Below are 19,724 nucleotides of genomic sequence, written 5' to 3' on the forward strand. Positions count from 1 at the left end.
CTACTGGCTTTGAGCTCAGTATAGGTGCATCAACTGTATATTAAATAAGGGCTTTTAAACAGAAGCACATCTAAAACAAGGTTTTATACTAATCATCTAACAAAATTAGTGTGACCAGAGGCTCCCAGGAACCCCAGCTTTGTATTTCCCCTTGGAGTGATGGTTCAGTATTCCTTAATTCAGTGTTCATGGTCACTATATAGAGCACAACTACCATGGATAACAATGGACTGTGTCTGTGTATATGTAGATCTCACTGAGGCAGGGTGTTTTGTTTTGTTTGAAACTGGGTCCCGAGGTTGCCCAGGCTGGCCTCAGACTCTTGACTCAAGTGATCCTTCTGCCTTGGTCTCCTGAGTAGCTGGGCAGGTACCTCTGTGCCTGGCTCATAGTGTTTTTAGTTAAAGGAAAGTTTTAGCATTAAACAGAAATAGAGCTCCTACAGACACAGATCCACATAATGTTACAGTGAAGCCACAAGTTACCATCAGTCAATATAAAGAAGAGACACCGTGAAGGATGCACACAAGTTTCAACCTGGGAGTTTCCTCTGCTTACAACTCCCATAATTCTCTTGGAGTCAGAGAAAAGTCACTGAATTCCCACATCCATCCAGGCCAAGATGTGTCCATGAGAGTGGACAAAACTTAGTAGTTAGCTAGAGAAACTGGGAGCCCAGTGACAAAGGAGCCAGCAGAAACAATAGCCCAGTTACCTTCCCCTGAGAGCCTTCATTTGATTGAGAAATTACTGTAGCAATGGCAGCTGTAATGAAAGGGGAAGCAGAGCCCCACAGGCAACAGCTTTATCTCCCTGGGCAACCTGAGATGGATGCAGTGGCAGCACAGTGCCCAAGGCCAGAGGTTTCTTTTCTCTGCTACTGGCTGGGCCACGGGACTTGTCAAGCCCAAGTTAGTACATGGATTGCAGGCGGGGAGGGCTGGGGCAGTGTAAAGTCGGAGCTCACTTGCCAAGGAGAACCCGCAGCTCCCTGGCAGGGCTGGCCCCACGTGAGTTCTTTCTAGTGTGAGCCCTGGAGAAAGGCAAGTCTCTGGCCTCAGAGAACACGGTGTCAATTTTGGATTTGCCATGTGGAGTGAGGCCCTAGCATGGCATCTTACAGGATGAGAGAGACTGTGCCTGTCTGGTTGCCTCAGCAACCCATCTCTGAGGTTCTTGCATCAATCCCAGCAACCCACTGCAGAGAGCCACTCTGGCCCACCTCACAGCACAAGCTGCCTAGGGCCTGCTAGCCGTGGAGCGATGCCATGTGGCCATGCAGGGCAGCCATCCTCAGTTTTAGAGAAAGGACACTTGGCTACTAAAAACAGTAGAAAAGGAGAGGTCGGAGAATGGGGAAACTGGTGTGGGCCTGAGCTCAGTGTTGGCTGAGAACCAACCTCATTTGCTTTTGGCCAGGCATATGTCTCCTGAGCTTTAAAACACAAGACAAGCAGCCTCTCTGTTCTTTCTACTGTCGCCCCCAAATTCTTCTGGGACCTACTGCTTCTGGCCTTAGCATATGTGGCAAAGCTTAGCAAATTAAGACAAAGAGACCATCTTCCTAAGTAACATCATGCTTGTTGCAGTTTTTGCCCCACCACTACAGGCTTAAGCGCCTACTTCCCCACCCTTCCACTGCAGGCAGTTCAGTCTTGCCATGCCCTGAACCTTTGCAAGGTAGATTGGTGTTGAACTCTCAGCACTGCCTTGCCCACCTGTCCTTCCCCCACATAATCAGGATCCCATTTGTGCCTTTACAAGCACTAGATGATAGTTCTTCCTGCTTTTTCCCCCAGTGGTGTGGTGCAGGCCTTGTGTCCACTCAGCCCAACCAGGGATAGGGAGAGCCCTCTAAGACAGCATTTTCACCCAGGCTCTGCTAGTCACCTGAAAGACCCCATGGGTCTGGATGGTGGAAGGAGCCATCATTACCCCCTTGGAAAGCAGGAAAGGGGCCCCAGAGTGTGGCTGGGGGAAGGAAGTCTGTGGAAGCTGAGTACTTGTCTGCTCAGAAGCAGTCTATCCTGTGGTGGACCAGACCCCTTATAAGCTCCACTTCCTTCTCTTTGCCTTGGTTTCCCCCTACAAAATCAACAAATCAGACTTAATCTGACCCTAAAATATTTTGCAAACCCCTGCTGTTCCACACCCCAACCTCAGAGAGTATTGGGCTCCCATTTCCACTTAAAGACTTGGCTGTGGGCCTCAAGCAGGAAGAGGGTGTGGAAGAGGGAGGAAGTCTCTGCTCCACACTACCTTCTCTTTGCCCCCCAGCTACCTCTGTCTACTTCTGGGGAGCCATGTCACTGACATGTCCTGGCCCCTCCCCTCATCACTTCTAGCCCTCTGCCACTGGCTGCAGCTCAGACTTTGAGAATTCCCAGGTATTTAGACATTCATTTTATTGCTTAATCGAGCTTGAAGCCGTTTAAATTAATACAAGTTTTTACATTTAGCAGCAAAGGCTTTTATAGGCCCCTTTGGTAGGAAAAGAAAGAGGTCAGGAGAAAATCAAGGAAGGAATTTATCCTGGACAATTGGCTTCCCATGGTGGGGACAGATCAACCACCACAAAGAATGTGACCCCGAACAGAACCAGAACCAGGTCTGGGGGCCTTGGGGTAGGTCCCTCAGTGACAAGAGCAGGGAACCCTTAAACCCTGTGGGAATTCCTGAGGATTCTGGGGTTCAGCCACAGTCCATGGCCCAGGATCCAGGCTTGGCAGTGACCATGCCCTTCTAGTTGCTCCTTCTCAAAGATGGCCCTTTGCTGGGGTTGCCCCCTTACAGTTCCTGTGTCCTAATGTAGTTTCTGCCCACATCTTCCTGCCTCACCTATCCTCTTCTCTCCTGGTTTTCTCGAAGCTACTTTAATTACCTTCATTAAACATTAATCCTTTCAGTTCTTGCAGGAAGAACAGTGTCCTCCCTCGGGATTTTCTTGCTCCCTGAGGCCTGTCTTCCTAGTGCAGTGCTGAGGTAGATGCCGAAGAAGAGTGAGGTGTAGCCATGCCCCATCTGCTGCTTACCTCACTCTTGATCCTTACCCACACACACACACACACACACACACACACACACACGACACAAGGAGAGTCAGTGAAGTGATGAGGTATCAGACGGGTTCAAGCACATGGAAACCACAGGCCCCTCCTGCTCTTCTTCTCTGGGGCAGCTGCCCAGGACCTGGAAGCCCTCTGCCTCAGCAAACTGTGCTCCCCTGCAGACTCAACCCCTGAACAGGCAGGACTCTCCCCACAAGTTGACAACCTATCTTTCTGTCCCCAGGTGGAGGTGGAGGTAGAAAGCATGGACAAAGCTGGCAACTTCATCGGCTGGCTGCACATGGATGGCGCTAACCTGTCCGTCTTGCTGGTGGAGCATGCGCTCTCCAAGGTCCACTTCACTGCCGAGCGCAGTGCCTACTACAAGTCCCTGCTGTCTGCTGAGGAGGCCGCCAAGCAGAAGAAAGAGAAGGTACGAGTATGGTGACCTGTCCTGGCATGTAATCCCTCTCACCCTGTCCTCCCCTCCATACCTCCATAGGTATGCCTCCAGAGAACAGTCCAAGTGGCCCAGGATGGTGATGATTTCAGAACTCACACCAAGGCGCCACACACATTCAAGGGAAAGACTGCCAGTTTAGGTGGCCATAAGCCTGTTGCAGACCTGAGGTGGGCCTGGGCTGCCAGCCTGAGAGATCCCCAGTGATCTCCAGGCCTGCTCAGGTAGCCCTGCAGCAGAACACTGAACGATGACTTTGGGGCAGTGGGAGAAATAACTCGGGAGCTCCTTGTGAAGAGGAACCTGTGGCCACCTTTTTTCCCAGCCCTGACCCTTCTCCATCAGTGCCCCCTGGGGAAAGGTGAGGCCCACTGCCATCCCCTTCTGAATTGCCTTCACATCGCCCTGCAGGGAAGCAGCCCCAAGAGATGCATAAAGCTGTTAGAATAGCAGATTTACAGCCCATCAGTCTCTGCAGACACTGCATTGAAGAAACAAGGGGGGTGGGTCACAAAGCAGCTTTAGGAAACAAATTGATGATTAAGAAACTCAGTGGTTTGGGGATGGGAGCCAGGCTTAACACCCCCATTCTAGCCTGTCTCCAATGACTTACAGCCCAGCCCCCATAATGGGGATAAATCAGCTGGCCACCAATTTCTCAGTGCTTCTCAGAGCTTGAGGAGGATTTCGTGGGACAGCGGTGCTGAGCCATAAATTTGTTCTAGGAATAACCGTTTCCTTCCCTATGGGGCAGCCATCTGGCTCAAAACTCACTTTCCAGAGCCAAAGCCCAGACACCTGCCAAAAGGAGTTGGGGGCTTTGGGCGCCTGAAGGCACTATGTTCTTCCCCAGCCCAGAGTAGCTCCTCCTTATTCAGGACCTCTCTTTTCCTTCTGGGCTAAGAGATCTCCCTTCTGGGTCTGCCTTCTTCTGTCCCCTAGGAATTTGGACATGCAACTCAGGAGACACAGGTAAGACAGACTCCAGAGAAAGTTGGCTTAGAAAGTCAGGACAGGTAGAAGAAGCTGTCCATCCATGCCTTAGAGAAGCTAGCTGCTGAGAGTTCAGGCTCAGAAGAGGATTTCCTCTGTCCTTGTTTCAGCTCCTGCTCACATTAAACCCTGTCTTCCCAGAAAGAATGAAAGCAGGCTGCCTTGGCTCCTACAGAAAGGGAGTCACACGCTTCCTCTTGGATTTCCTGCTTGTGACAGCTGAACTTAAGACTGCCACCCCCATGTCCTCTGCCTGCTGCAGGGAGATGGGGGTGAGGCGGTGCCATGACCGCCTGTTATAAGGCTGAACCTTCACAGAAGAGAAGCCACTAGGGCCAGTATTGTAGTACCAGAATCTAAGACCCTGAACTAAAGACACCTTTGCCCTGAGCCTGCTTTCTTGCTACTCAGCAAATGACAACTCATTTGACCCTGAAAGCCACCTCTTCAGATATGGGCCATCCTTTGTCCTCTAAGAGAAGAGATTTGACAGGGATGCACAAAGGACAGGAAGGGGAGTCTGGCCTAAGAGGGAAGTGTGTATTCCTTGCCAGGTGCTAAACTGGGCATCGTTATTTACTACACAGTAAATTTGTCTGGAAGAGCCCAAGCTGTCATTTCACTGGTGCCACTTGATGACGCTAAGGAATAATTACCAGTGATTAATTACTTACATGGGTTGCATGTTTTTATTCCAGCCCAATTAAAATGCAGCACAAAGCTCTCAGTGCTAGGCCAGCCTGCCTCCTGGGTCCCTCTTCTGCAAATCTCTGCCCGCTTGAAGGATCCCAAGGAACCCAGGCTGGCTCCTGATGGGGCTGGTGCCCCAGGGTGGCATTGGTAGAGCCTTGTAACAGCCCACATTGGCTGTACTCAGATGAGAGAATTTGGTGTTCATCTAGGGGACATAACCTGGGTATCTCGGGTGTATACGACCTTGCCCCACTTGTGACCCCATGAGGGCCTCCTTTCCAAGGGGGATAGGGGAAGAATCATCTAAGCATCTGTGCCTGCAAGCTAACCAAGGAAGGGTAATGAGATTTGGTGAGACCAGGCACTAGCAGAATTCTCTGGGCCATGTGATTATGCGTGCATGCATTAGTGAGTATGTCTGTCTAGGGGAACCTGACAGTGCAGGTGTCCCAGCAACTGAACTTAGCTGCCTCCCTGCTGGGTTTAATTCCTCCCTAAGGGTGACTCCTCAACCACCAGGCTAGGTAGGGCCCTCCCCTTTCTCTGCAGGAGACTGATGAGACTTCTTTCCCCCTCTCTCTTAAGGTTTCTGGGCAGATCCCAGGGACCACAAATGGCAGACTAAGACTCTCCCGCCCACACACATTCATGCCCAGCAGGGCCCTTGACAAGGCTGGATTGGCCATTGATTGGCTTTTATTGAGCTTGGCTTCCTTGCTGTGGGTTTGAAGGCCTCCACCACCCTGGCCCCAAGCCAGTCCCACCCCTGGAGCCTTGTGAGTAGCATTATTAAATAGGATTTAGAAAGACTCCCACCAATACATCCCCACATTCCCCATCTCTTGCCAGAAGAAGGACCCAGGGCTCCCAGGGGAAGAAGACAAGGAAGGCGGTGGCCAAGGGCCAGGGGAGACCACCTCTGCTTCGGTCCTGATCCAATTTTGCCTGTGCCCAACATAGTAAACTCCTTCCCTAAGGATAGGGACTCTAAGGACCCCTAAAATATAGAGGGGACCTGAGCAAGACAGGAACTTACCTGGCAGAGCTTCTAGGAGCAGATGGGACATGCCCTGCCTCAAAACATAGTTTCATCTTGGCCCCAGCCTTGAAGCAGAAGAGATATCATTCTCCAACCTAATCACAAACCCTGCCATAAATCAGAGCTGGCATGACCTCTCCACATTAATGTGGCCCAGAAATGACCTAACAGCAGTGGCAGACCCACTCCATGCTTGGTCTCACAGAACCCCTGGGCCCTGCTGCTTAGTGCAAACCCAGGCTCAGCACCTTGGCCATAGGGGTTCTTTCTAGCTGCTCCTTCCAGGAGTCTAGGGTAAAGCCCTAAGGCACCAGCTCTGTTTGTGCATAATTGCTGTTCCTTCTGGAAAAGGTCTTTGGGTTTTCCTCACTGTCCCCGTAGAGGTCTGGAAGAGGACATTTCACCTTTTAAAATAAGGGGATTCTTAAAACAAGTGTCTTGTCGGGCGTCTCTCAAGAAGCCACTGGCCAAGTTACATTTAACAGCTTGCTTAGGCCCACTGTCCACCACATCCAGTTGAGCTGTCACCTCTTCCCCCAAGAAGAAGCTCTCAAGGCTCCGTGGTCAGAAGGGCCAAGTTACACCATCTTCCCTTCCTCATGAATAGCTCTTCATCTTTGCCCTTTGGCTGCCTCTGACCACCTCAGACCCAGCCACTTTGTGAGGCTGGTGCCACTTTGCTCTCCTTGTTCTTACTACACAGGTACAGTATGCACTCCCCCACCCCCATCACCACGGGGGCTGAGGGCCATTCCTGAGGCTATATTTGTTTCATTCATGACCTCAGCTTGCTGCCCACCAGAGCCCATCCAGGCTCCACCTTCTTCCCAGAGAGACCTGACTGTTTCCTATCGCCCCAGGCACTTTCACTTGAGGAGTCATTAGCAGTTTCTGCTTTCACCCTGTCAGTCTGTTCCCAAATCATCTACACAGCTGAAGAGCACTTCCCCCACAGCCAAAGGGAAGCAGGGTGGGGTTAGGAAGGCGCCCCTGAAGGCTGCCCAGGCCCAGGGCCCACTTTGGGAGCCACTGCAGTGCCCTGATTCTTTACCAAGCTGAGGGCCTGCTGTGGTGGTCTGGAGCCCTGGAGAGTTGAGATGGAGGGGTGGGTGAGCTGAGGGCTGTGGAAGGATGGATGTGGAATGAATGGTGCAGGGCTCAGTTCCAGCCCATTTAAGGTAGTGCTGACAGTCTTGTCCCAGAGGCAGTTTGAGTCCCATCAATCCTTAGAGCTGCAAGGGTTCCAGAGGACTTGGGAGCCCAGAATTGATACAGATGACTCACTGGAACTTCCAACCAGGGGGTCTGGGAGGAAAGCCCCAGACCTACCAGGACAGAGGCTTTGGAAGCCTCTATGACTATCCCCCACAAAACCCTCTCATAGAGAAGCCCCCAACTAGAGGCCCCTCTACATATGGGCAGGTGAGCCCTTGAAGGATTAAGCCAAATGTGCAGGATCTGAATGGAAGTGAGACTGGCTTCAAGTCCTGCTATTTATCTCCTCCACTGTGGCTGAACAGGGGTGAGCGTGTTGGAAGCAGGAGAATGCAGAAGTCTCTGGGAGGTGGTGGTGAGAAAGGTGGTAGTGGTGATGGGGACAGGCATTGGGGTGCCTGGAGCTTGGGAAGTGTGAGAAAGTAGGTAAGGGGCTTTTTGCATTAGAGCCCAGCCACAGAGCAGAGGCCACAGCATGCCACCCAGGAAGGCACTGCTGTGTGACATCTCTATGTCTCGGCTGCTTCCAGCATCCTCCCTTGGATGCACAAAGTCTTCTCTTTTTTATTCTGGTCTCAGGCCCTTGCTTCTTCCCCTTCTAGTGGAAGAATACACTCATGCCACACTAAGGGCAGAAGTGTGGGCTCTGAGGTGTAACCCAAAAAGGTTTCTTAATCACGGCATCTGTTCCCTTCAGCTGCTTCCTGAGGTCACCCAGGAGTCTTCATGTCCCCTGAGAGGTACCATCTCACTGATGGCATGATAATCTTACAAGGGAACAAAGGAAACCCTGAGAGCATACCTCGCTTGACCAAAGTCAAACACAAGTTCAACAGCAGTCGGGCAAGAGGCTTCTTGCCTAAGCTTTTCCCGCTGCCCAGCATTGCCTTTTCCCTCCAGGATGCTCAGTCAGTGCCAAAATGCCCCTGGAAGACCTCTAGGTCCAGGCTCCCTATGTTTCAACTCTGGTTCCACTGCTTCTGGTCAAGTCCATACCTCAGTTTTCTCATTTATAAAATGGATAATATACTTCTTCAAAGGGTTGTTGTGAGGATTAATTGACTTGATGTTTGGAGAATGTTTAGAATGACGCCTGGCACTAGAAAGCATGTAAGTTCTCAGCTGACACTTGGATCATCCCCTGTTTCTGTGAATGTGTCTGTGGGACCCCATGTGTGGTCTGGTCCCCCTCATTCCCCACCCCCTTGCTGCTGCTCAGCTGGAAAGCCACCTCCCTCCCCTGCTCTGACAGGCCTCACTACTTGGATAATCTCCTGGCCGCAGGATTGGACTTGATGCGCTGTCACGTCGAATCAGCTTCTGAGCCACTGCAGCCCTGACAGCGCAGGGCTTGGGGAGGGAAAGGAGGGGGTGGCCCAGCTTCTGAGCTGAGATCAGAGCAACCTGCTGGAGGTGAGGAGGGTGGAGCAAAGGAAAGCTGCTCTGGAAAGGCCTTCTTGCACAGTGAGGAGCCCAAGGTGGTAGCTTACAATGTCTCAGGAGTGCCCATGGCCTTGGGCAGGTGGGAGAGCCTGGAGAGTTGGACAACCCTGCAGAGCACTGTGGGAAGGGAGATGGAGACCTGGGACACTAGAGGTGGCCTATTGGGGAGCCCAGAGCCAAGGCAGTTCATTAGAGGGGGTCTTCACACCCTGATACATATAAGGACCACCTGGGAGCCTGGTCTTGTTCTTGTTTGACTATCTAGGATCCTTCTAACAGATCCTAATTTGGTAAGCCTGGGATAGGTCCCTGGATCTTGCTGAGCTCCCCAGTTGCTTCTGATGTCTGCCCAGAGCCCACCCATCCCCCTCAGAGGTGGGGGCTCCAGGGGCTCCACCCAGAGTGAGTTGAGTGCCCCACAGTGACCCCTACACTCACCCAGGATTACCCACTTTGCCCAGAACCCCCTTCCTGTGCCCTCTGACATCCCTTTTCCCTCCTCCCATTTGCCGCCTACACATGCAGGTCTGGGCCCACTATGAGGAGCAGCCGGTGGAGGAGGTGATGCCTGTGCTGGAGGAAAAGGAGCGATCTGCCAGCTACAAGCCTGTATTTGTGACTGAGATCACTGATGACCTGCACTTCTATGTGCAGGATGTGGAGACAGGTGAGTGACCCAGCACCTCTGGCTTCAGCTCCTGCATGGTATAGCCATCTCAGGAAGGGAGCCCCCCTTCAGCAGGAGGGAAGAGCACAACCCAAGGTTCCAGGAGACTCCCCTGCAGAGCCTATGCCTCTGCTACCCTACCCCCAGCCCCCTGGGCCCAAGATTCATCTCAGGAACGTACAAGTGAGCCCTGGAATAGACAGGGCAGGAGGCAGGGGGTGGCAAGGCTAACAGGTCCTCTGAGGACGGGTGAGATAACGGATTTGTCTGGGTGGTGCTCTGAGACTCTTAGGTAATGGTTTTGCTTCCAGACACCCCTGGCTGGGCTGAGCATGAGGATTTGTAGCCCTCAAAGTCTGTCAGGAAGCAAGGAGAAAATCTTCTGTACGTAGTCAGGAAGCACCAGCCAGTATGGCTCAGTTCCCCACCCCCAACTTCCCAGGGAAGGTGACAGCCTGGCTTCTCCTTCTCCAGAGGTTAGCATAGCTGGAGTGGTGGCTAGTTTCCATGGCAACAGGCAGGCTCTAGGGGAAGTCATCCCCTGGCAGTCTTTCTGAAGGACCCTCTCCTCCCTCCTGTGCTTGAGGACTATGTACTATGGCCAGTCCCCTAGTCAGAGACCTCAGGCCTCTGGAGGACAGAGGGCAGTGGAGATGGCTCAGTCAGCAGCTGGCCCCACTTTTCATCTCTACCCCTTTACTTTCCCACTTCTTCTTTCCTCCCCATCCCCTTTTCTCTTCTGCTTCTTCTCACACCTCCCCCAACCCCTCCCACCCCCACCCTTGGTGCTGGGAATCAAGTTAGTTGGGAGCAGAGGAAAAGGCTCTTAGAACTGCCTCTGGGTCCAAGGAATTAGATCCTTGGCAGAGGAGGCTACAGATGTCTCTGGCACCTTTAGTGGGCAGCCCCATAGATAGCGGGATGTGACTCTGCCCCCACACCCAGGCCTACTCCAGATTGTCAAGAGTCTCGTCTCAGCTACTTCCCCTCTAATGACATTTTCTAGGCAGCTGCTTTTGTGGCAATGTCATTTCACCAATTCTGGCCTTGGGCTGGCTCTGCTTAGAAAGGAAAGACACGGGGGAGGGTAGAGATGTGGCTAAGTCCTCGGGATTAGGTTCTCTTGAGGTTGACCACAATCCTGTGAAAGCTGGCCCAGCAATCGCCTTGGAAAAGAACCCAGGAAGCAGCCAGCCTCCAGGTCTGGGCTGTATGGCAGGGAAGACCCAGTTTTGTGGTGTGTTTCTAGGGAAGAATCAGAGTTGTTCATTAGCCAAGGAGCCAGGCCCTCAGAGACCCTGCGGGAAGGGAGCTCAGAGTAGACCCTGCCTAGGATACTCGGACTCCCCAGCCTGCCCCAGGTTGGAGGACCTACTGTGAATAACAACTCTGAAGTCTCCAGGGGGCAACACTGGAGGGAACAAGTCTTCCTGTGGCCGCCCTGCCACAGTAAACCCCACCTCCTGTCTCCAGCAGCTCTAGGAAACCAGGATACTAAAGGGAATGTTATCTGAGGCAGAAAATAAGGGAAAAGAGAAAAACACGTGTTCAGAGCATAGGGGGAGACCCAAGAGTGAGGTGCTTCTTGTAATGCCATGTGGATTGTGGTGGGCTTCAGAGAAGACCCTGCTGCCCTCAGGTGGCTCCATGTAACTCATGAAAATAGACTCATAGGCTCCCACTTAGGGAACTGTCCATCTCCTTGGGGACATCCTCTTGTTATTCCCCCTTCTCTCAATTAAAGCCCACTTTCAGGAAAGATCTGATGGAAGCATCGACACAGGTTGCAAATGATCAACTAGCTCTGTGTAAGGACCTCCCAGAAGGTTTTGCCTGTTCACAGAGGGCAACAGCCTACTTCTCTTGCCCTGAAACAAAAAATATAAGAAAATTAAAGTAGAGCAAGTAAGGGAGAACCTGTAGATGTAGAGGCTTCCTCTTAGTCCCTGGCGTGTGACTTTACAGAGGCCTGGCCTTTGGGGTGAGAGGGATCTGCGCTACTTAAGAGTCCCTGTGCTCACACAGTCATGTGAATGCTAGGGCTGAAGCTGTGTGGTAGCCTGAGAGTGAACATGTGTCTTTGTGTGCATATGCAGAGATCATTTTCAGTGCAGTTGAATTATTAAGCACCCTGCATGCATTGGGGATTCTCCTAGGCCTTACGCAAGTAAACAGAAACAAGTGAGCTAGGCTCTGTGCCCTGAAGGAACACACAGTGTAGTGGCAGAAACAAACACAGACAAGGAATGTATAGGGCCAATGGTAGCGAGTGTAACAACAATAAACATGTGTTCTGCTGTTACAACTTGGCCTTCGGCTCTGGAGAGAGAAAGGTCCCACACTTAGACCACACGTCCACAGCCCAGTCTTCAACTCTGAGAGAAGAGGGGCAGCAAAGGTCTAAACAGAGATAGAATCAAAGCCAGAAGGGACACAAAAGTAGAAACCACAGGGGACGGATACCTAGCACGGTGGGGGCAGGGAGGGTACAACAGGAACAAGTTAGAGAGGGAAACTAAGGAGGCCTCAGGTGGTGAAACTGTCACAGAAAACCTATAGACAAGCAGCAGAGGACTCGCTGCCCTCTGTTGAAAGGAGTCACAAGGGTGGGAGGCAGCATGCAGGAGCCCAGCCTGGCAACACTGGAAGTTCTGTTCAGCATGGATCTCACAAAGTGACAAGGGTCAGAGCAGCCCAGTTTGATAGTTGGGGCTCTGGACCCTGCTTCAAGAATTCTTACCCTCATCTTTTAGGGTTTCAATTCTGAGTCCTCTTCCTGTCCAGGGCTTCATGGGACCCATCCTTCTTCACTTCTGTTGCCCCCAGGAGATGCTAGGCAGAGTAGCTTCTGTCAGTCATGCTTCTGTGGCCTAGGCCAGGATCTGGCCCTTGAAGGAAGGGGCCAGGCTGGCCAGCTCTTGCTGTGGAGAAGGCTGCTTGGCTCAGCATTGCTCCTGTCCACTCCCCTTCGCACCTCCTCACTCACAGCCCAAGCACATTCCCAAGTGCTTCCACAGTCCCGGCCAATAGCCTGGAAGACAGTGTTCTTACAAGGCCCCAAGTGTCCCATGTTTGAAGATGGACAGCATGAAGTATCTTGAATGGGGACTACAGAGGCCCTGCTTGGGCTGGGGGCAATGCAGGCTGTGGTATACTCCAGAGTTTCACACCCTACTTAGTCCCAAGATGAGGCTCCAGCAAAACATGACAGCTAGGACTCTCTACCCTCTTCCTCCTGTAGGCACCCAGCTGGAGAAGCTGATGGAGAACATGCGCAATGATATCTCCAGCCATCCCCCTGTAGAGGGCTCCTATGCTCCCCGCCGGGGAGAGTTCTGCATTGCCAAATTTGTAGATGGAGAATGGTAAGTCACCCAGACCAGCAAGGCACCGATCCTTAATGAGGAGAAAAATGAGGCTGTCCTGGGGTGCAGACCTGTACAGCTATAGCTGGATATCAGTGTTTTAGTGATGGCGTCCACCAGCTCTTCGGGGTGTCCCTGTGAGTCCCTATAGTCCAGCCAGCCTCTGAAAGATGAAGTGGCATCCCTCCCACTCTCCTGGGGAATGCCGTGGTGGGTGCTGCCTGGCTAGCTGGAACTCTCCAACATAGCCCTCATCCTCAGGGAAGAATGATGTCACAAGAGTGAGGTGGAGGCGGGTTCACATTGAGCCCAGACCAGCCGCCTGACCCTCCACCTCTGCTGTCTGGGACATGAGCTACAGCACTCACAGGCCAGAAGAAGGTCATGATGTGTGATCCACCAAGGGTAGGGCCCATGGTCTTCCTAGGGTGACGAAGTGACTTGGATGTGTTCCCTGGTGCGGCCTCCCAGACAGATCTGCCGGCTAATTACAGCTGCTGTTTAGTGTGCTGGGTTTAAACAGCAGACATCAATCTAGTCATTAGTCTTGTTGCTTTATGCCCCAAGGACACATTAATCTGCTCCACATGCTCCCTTCTCCCTCCTGCGCTCCAGCTCTGCTCTGACTCCATTAGATGGTGTCCACCGCACCCTAAGGCTGGGCTTCCATAGAGGCCAGGAGTTGCCCTCTGTGACAACACCAGGAGATCCTAGGCAGGGAAATGCTATGTCCCCAAGTTCCCAGGGGACCGAATTCCTCAAGGCTGTCCCTTGAGCTCTGTCTGTGATGCCATTGTAGGTACCGCGCCCGAGTAGAGAAAGTTGAGTCTCCTGCCAAAGTACATGTCTTCTACATCGACTACGGCAATGTGAGTGTTGGGGGCCCACGGAGGAGGAGCCAAGGAGGGACCATCAACACAGAAGCCCCTCAGGCAAAATCCATCTGATCTCTTGAGGTCCCTCTGAGCTTAGTGACAGAGCTCTGAGTGACTGGGAAGAATGGATGTCTGTGGCCAGAGGCTTGGAAGCACTAAGTGTCCCACACCAATCACCCCCATCAAGGATGAGGGCCCAGCTGCCTCCATTCTTTCCCTTCTGCCTAACCTGAAGAAGCGCCCAGGGCCTCTATAGCACAGGAAGGCCTTTTACATCCTGTAGCTCCTGGTGCGCCTGCTGAGCCAGGCTTTTCCTTCTATAGATCCCCAACACATACCCAAGCCAATTGCCTGGGAAGGGACAGTCACAGGACTGAGCACCTGGATACCCATGGGAGGAAAAGCTTCTAGGCTGGTCCTGGGAGTCTGTGAACAGTCTCTGGGGGATTCCCTATAGACTTAGCAACAGGCAGAAGAAAGGATACCGTCAAGGAACATGGTGCTTCTGGGGTGTGACTGCGGTCTTTTACTTTCCTCCCGAACCCTCCTCAAGGATGAGCATGGGGAATCTGCTAACAGAGAGCCCAGAGCTGGGCCATGCTCCCCACTTATCACCTGGGCACACACAGGAAAAGGTCTTGCCAGACTGGGGTGACCCCACCCATTTGGGCCAGAACCAGGGGCAGGCCCATGTACTACAGGGACCCTGTCTCAGTATGTTCCCCAGCACACCTCCAGAATCCCCCTACTTCGTGGAGTAATAGTTAGGGAGCCCCACAGAGGGAAGAGCATTGGAAGGAAACAGTGGAGTCCAGCTGTCACCATGATTATATTAATGAGAACCACTAAGTGTGCCAGAACCAAGCCCAGAGTGAGAGGGCAGGAGTCACAGCTTCCCCGCTGGCTGCCTGCGCAGTAGGACCTGTGCTTCCAGGGCTCACCAGCTGTGCATGGCTAAGTAGAACCAAGTTGCGGGGCCAGCAGGGAAGACCCAGAGTTGGAATTCCCAGAGGCCTGTCACAGAGGGTTGTCCTTGAGAGCAAGGGGACATTGAATATGTTATACTGTTGGCCTGGTGCTTCCTCTGCAGAGAGAGATCCTGCCATCCACCCGCCTGGGGACCCTGCCCCCTGCCTTCAGCACTCGTGTACTGCCAGCTCAAGCCACGGAATATGCCTTTGCCTTCATCCAGGTGCCCCAGGATGTGAGTCTTCCTCCTTCCAAACAGACTGTCCCCTCAGTAACTGCCACAGTCTCCCCAGGCTGTCAGGAAAAGATGAAAACAGTAAAGAATTGTTAGTGATAGGACTCAGGAGATGGGAGTGATTGGCTATGAAAATTGTGGGAAGGAACCACAAAAGAGATGACATGAGAGTGTTTCAGCTGGGACTAGAGAAATGGGGAAGCCTGGTGAGCCAGAATGCATGGGGGCAAAGAAGAGGCCACCAACATGGATCCTAGGAGCCTTGGGTAGGGGCAGGACATGAGAAGGGAAAGATCAGTGAGGGCCTGGTTACCATGGTCTCCTCTGCCCTGACAGTTTATTCTTTGTACTGTGGGTGAGAGGGGGAATGGCAGCATTTTCAGTCAGAGTGTGACATGATCAAATCTGTTTCTGAAAGTTAGTTCTGGTGGCATTGTGGATGGGAGAGACTGGGCAGAGTGGTAGGGAATAATTGTAGCTGTCCGGGTTAGAGACAGTAACAGCCACACCAAGGCCATCAAGTGGGGATATGAAGGAAGACTGGACAGGTCTTAGATACATAACTGCATCAAAGGGGTGGGGGTATAAGGGAAGGAGGAATCTAGGACGAACTGGATTTCCCACACATGGACAAGTTGCTATTGGCCAAGGGGAAAGGAAAAGAAGCTGCCCTCCAGGCATATATGTGGTTTTCCATATAAAAAAGAGAGAAGACCTAGAGTTATGGGTTTGAGTATTAAGACCATGGGAGAGTGAGTATGTGGAGGGTGTGTTGGAAAGTAGAGAGAAGCTTCGGAGTATTGGCATTCCCATCACCTGAGCGCAAGGAGCCCAGAGGAAGAATATGCTGTGAGAGGGGAAGACGTGTGCTCAGGGTCATAGATGGCCCTCGGTTTCCAGAATGGGAAAGCCAATGTACGACATCCCACTCCCTATGGTGGGAGGTGGGGGTCCAACAGGCTGAGACTTCATCTCTGAGGAGGGCAAGAGTGTGAGAAGCATGGCTGGTGCTGCCACCCGTGGCAGGGTACCAGAAGCAAAGGGGAAGCTGGGAATTAGCATTGGTGACTTTTTCCTATTTTTTTTGTAAAATGGGCTAAGGGAAAAGGAGAAACCACAGAAGATACTGAGGGTGAGTATCACAAAATGAGTGAAGGAAAGTCAAAAGGGTAGGGAGACAGAGGGTGACAAGTGCCCAAGATGCCAGCAAAAACAAAACCAGGGGTATGATGCGGTCACTGCTGGAGTAAGACACTGCAGAAGGTAGGCAATGAGAGGGGCCAGAGCTACAAGCAGAGGTTACTTTGGGGCAGGAAAAGACACTTTCTTCAGAGACACAGGATAGGTAGGAGGGAGCCTTAGGTACGAGATAGAATGGCTTATGTGCAGATTCCTGGAGTGAAGGGAAGGGGGTTCTGCCTGTCCAGTACCTGTTCCCCTTGATGGGACCCAAAAGGAAGGGCACCAGGCCCCTGCAAACCTTGTTTTATTGGAGGTCCATGGAAGACCCAGAGCCCAAGTGGCTGCTTAGTTTTCCTTCACTCTCACTAACTTGCTGGGGCCCTTCCAGGAGGATGCTCGCACAGACGCCGTGGACAGTGTGGTCCGGGATATCCAGAACACTCAGTGCCTGCTCAACGTGGAACACCTGAGTGCCGGCTGCCCCCACGTCACCCTGCAGTTTGCTGACTCTAAGGGTGATGTGGGGCTGGGCCTGGTGAAGGAGGGGCTGGTCATGGTGGAGGTGCGCAAAGAGAAACAGTTCCAAAAAGTGGTAAGTGATACAGAGAGTGTCCCCCCACACTCCACCACCATCATCACAGATGAGGGGACTGGGGGCTGCACCCAGAGCCAGTGGGGAAGTAGGGAATCTACCACCCTGCTGGTCCTGCTGGGGAAACATAATGGATTTGGGTTTATTGGGGTTTTAAAAAAAAAAAAATCTAATTACATCCCAAATTAATTGGCTGCGGGCTTGGCTGAGAATGCAAACTGGAGCGGAAAGTTTCCCTTTGTATGTACCCCCAGGTGACATGCTGGAAAGCCTTGCCAGGGGTAAGAGAGGGTCAAAGCCTTATCTCACTGTCTCTGCCAATCTCTTACTTTTTCGTAATGTACAACACCCAAGTCCTAGCACCCAAGGCCACCCAGAGTCAGAGTTGCCCAGGAGGCAGCACCACAAGGACTATCACAACACTTCTTAAAGGCCTCAGTGTCCCTGGAAAGGTCCTAAGACTGGGAGACGACGGAGGACCTGGCACTCACCATTTACATGGGCTTCTCTGGTGGTGTTGGATGAGGGGCACTGATTGTGCACATCAGTGGTCTCTGGAAGAAGAAACCTGTATGAATTGCTACTGTCTCTCAAAAAAATCAGACCCCTCCCACCCTCCCCTCAGAGACTCCCCAGTTTCCTCAGATGGCTCCTAAGACTTAGCTAAAGTCTCCCTATAGAAATGGAGATCTTAATGTCCCTGTATGTAGCCACCCATAAAGTCTCTGGCATCTAGGAATTTCTTTTGGCCCCAGTCCCTAAGGCAGACACCCACCACATGTTCATTCATTGATTCATTTTCTCATCAAATGTTTATTGAGGACCTCCCATGTATCTGTGAGAAGAGACAACATCAGCCCTGTGGAGCTTACATTCAAGCATGAAGAGACAAAAAATAAAAACAAATATGAGTAAATTAAACAATGTTAATAGATAAATACAAGGAAAAGAAAAAAATGAAACTAAAAGGATCAGGAGCATAATGGCGTATAATTTTAAATGGAGTCATCTGAAGCCATATTAAGAAGATATATTTTATCAAAAAACTTGGGACAGGATAGATAGCCAAATGGACCTCAGGGGAAGAGCGCTCCAGGCATATGGAACAGCCAGTGCCAAGAGTTAAGGAACCCAGAGACCTCTGTGACTGTTTGTGCTTACTCTGGGAACTGGGACTCCTGGAGGGCTTTGAGTCCTTGAATGGCATGGAGCTGACCTAGCATCTATCTGCAGGGTCATTCTGGCTGCTCAGCTGAGAACGCCCCTGTCTTAACTGCTCCCTTCTTTTCTTTCCCTCAGATCACGGAGTACCTAAACGCCCAGGAATCGGCCAAGAGCGCCAGGGTGAGTTCTTGCCTTGGTACCCTCTGGGCATCTTGGGTTGAGAGGCTTGGCCCAGTGAGTCCCAGCTGGTCTCACATCCTGAACAGATATGTTCTCTTCCCTCTCGCAGCTGAACCTGTGGCGCTATGGAGACTTCCGAGCTGATGATGCCGATGAGTTTGGCTACAGCCGTTGAGGAGAACTGTGCCTGGCCCCCAGCACCGCTCACGCCATTACTCTTCCTCTGCCAGGAGGGTGTTCCAATTCCAGACCTGCGGGGAGGGGTGTAGATTGGTCCAGCTTTGCTTCTATGTATGGAAATGTCTCATAGGGTGACATCAGGGCTGGGGGAGGAGGGTATCCTGAGTCTTGCTGGGGACAGGCCATCCTCCTCTGGGATGACAGCACTGCTGTCCAGAGTCTCTCCCAGTCGATTTTATATTTTTATTTGGGGGTTTGTGGTTTTTTAAAAAATTGTCCTCAAATCAGGAAGAAATATGAATGACTTTGTCCTAGTGAAGGGGGTAATCCTGATGTCCAAGACCAGCTGCCAGCTGGCACCCACCTCTACCCCAGACTGCCCTTCCCCAGCTCTGTCCAACTGTTGATTATGTGATTTCTCTGATACATCCACTCTCAAATGCCAGCGTGTCCACATCTGCCCCCTCACCACCCCATTCTGTATTTAAAGCTTTCAAGGCCCAATAAAATAGTACCTGCTGTCTGCAGCCCTCACTGTCGTGCCAAGAGCCTGGGATCTTAGCAGCCCCAGCCAGGAGGAGACTGGGACACCCAAATGACCCCCAACTAGTCATTCAAATGCCTGGCTACAACTCCTGAAAGCACAGCCCACTGGGGAAGTAAGGCAGTTCATAGGGTCCCCAGCAACTCCTGGGACCTGGTGGCCACCCCTGGCAGTATGACTTTCATACAGAAGACTAAATGTCTTTTTTGATTCATTATGCGTATCTGCCCTCAGGAACCTTAGAGATTCAGAAAATCTTGGATAGCAGGCCCAGGCAGGGAGGTGCTGACTGTACTACAGCAGGTCCTGCTTGGTCCCCAGCAAGGATCCCAAAGGGAATTGGGTAACCAGTGAGATGAATTCCCCAGTTCCTGCTGAGGCGGGTACACAGTGCTTTAAGAACAAGGCCCCCTTGTCCTTCACTGGAAAACAGAACTGGAAGGACAGGCTGCTCTGAGAAAGGTCCAGGACCCTAGCAAGGAGATCTGTGTGCTCCACACTATCTCCTTTTCTCACCCATGAGGGAGAAGACCCATTATGGCAGCCATGTGGTGTGTAGTGAGGACCCTGTCATATGTAGGGAATGCCAGGGAGGAAGGTAAAGCTGTATGTGTATGTGAGAAAGAAGAAAGGCTAAGGTCACCACCAAGGACATCCAGTGTCCATGCCTGCCCGTCTTGGACATGAACTTTCATGAAACCTGGTGTCAGGTCTTACCTGCTGCCCCATAGGAGTAGTCCTTCAATCTTGCAGGTCGGGAGCATCAGTGCAGGTGTTAGTACTGACTGGCCAGCTCTCCTCCCAAGCTAGGTTCACTTGTTCTGAACACAGTTTACATAGGTTTCTGCCTTTAAGCTAAAAAGGTGTGTGTCTCCCAGACT

At 51.9% G+C, this 19,724-nt stretch overlaps 1 protein-coding gene across 1 annotated transcript in view; it reads left to right on the forward strand.

Annotated features, from left to right (window-relative positions):
• Snd1 (staphylococcal nuclease and tudor domain containing 1) overlaps positions 1 to 18,826 on the forward strand; it is a 417,500-nt gene extending 398,674 nt beyond the window's left edge. Inside the window, exons 17-24 of the mRNA XM_076862188.2 lie at positions 3,292 to 3,480; positions 9,416 to 9,557; positions 12,799 to 12,922; positions 13,722 to 13,791; positions 14,888 to 15,001; positions 16,572 to 16,775; positions 18,075 to 18,119; positions 18,229 to 18,826. Of these exons, the coding sequence (XP_076718303.2) occupies positions 3,292 to 3,480; positions 9,416 to 9,557; positions 12,799 to 12,922; positions 13,722 to 13,791; positions 14,888 to 15,001; positions 16,572 to 16,775; positions 18,075 to 18,119; positions 18,229 to 18,294 (954 nt within the window). The 3' untranslated portion in view covers positions 18,295 to 18,826. The remainder of the gene's footprint in view (positions 1 to 3,291; positions 3,481 to 9,415; positions 9,558 to 12,798; positions 12,923 to 13,721; positions 13,792 to 14,887; positions 15,002 to 16,571; positions 16,776 to 18,074; positions 18,120 to 18,228) is intronic.
• Positions 18,827 to 19,724: the final 898 nt, after the last annotated feature.

Source organism: Callospermophilus lateralis, chromosome 1 (genome assembly GCF_048772815.1).
Source record: "Callospermophilus lateralis isolate mCalLat2 chromosome 1, mCalLat2.hap1, whole genome shotgun sequence".
In the NCBI taxonomy this organism is placed as follows: domain Eukaryota; kingdom Metazoa; phylum Chordata; class Mammalia; order Rodentia; family Sciuridae; genus Callospermophilus; species Callospermophilus lateralis.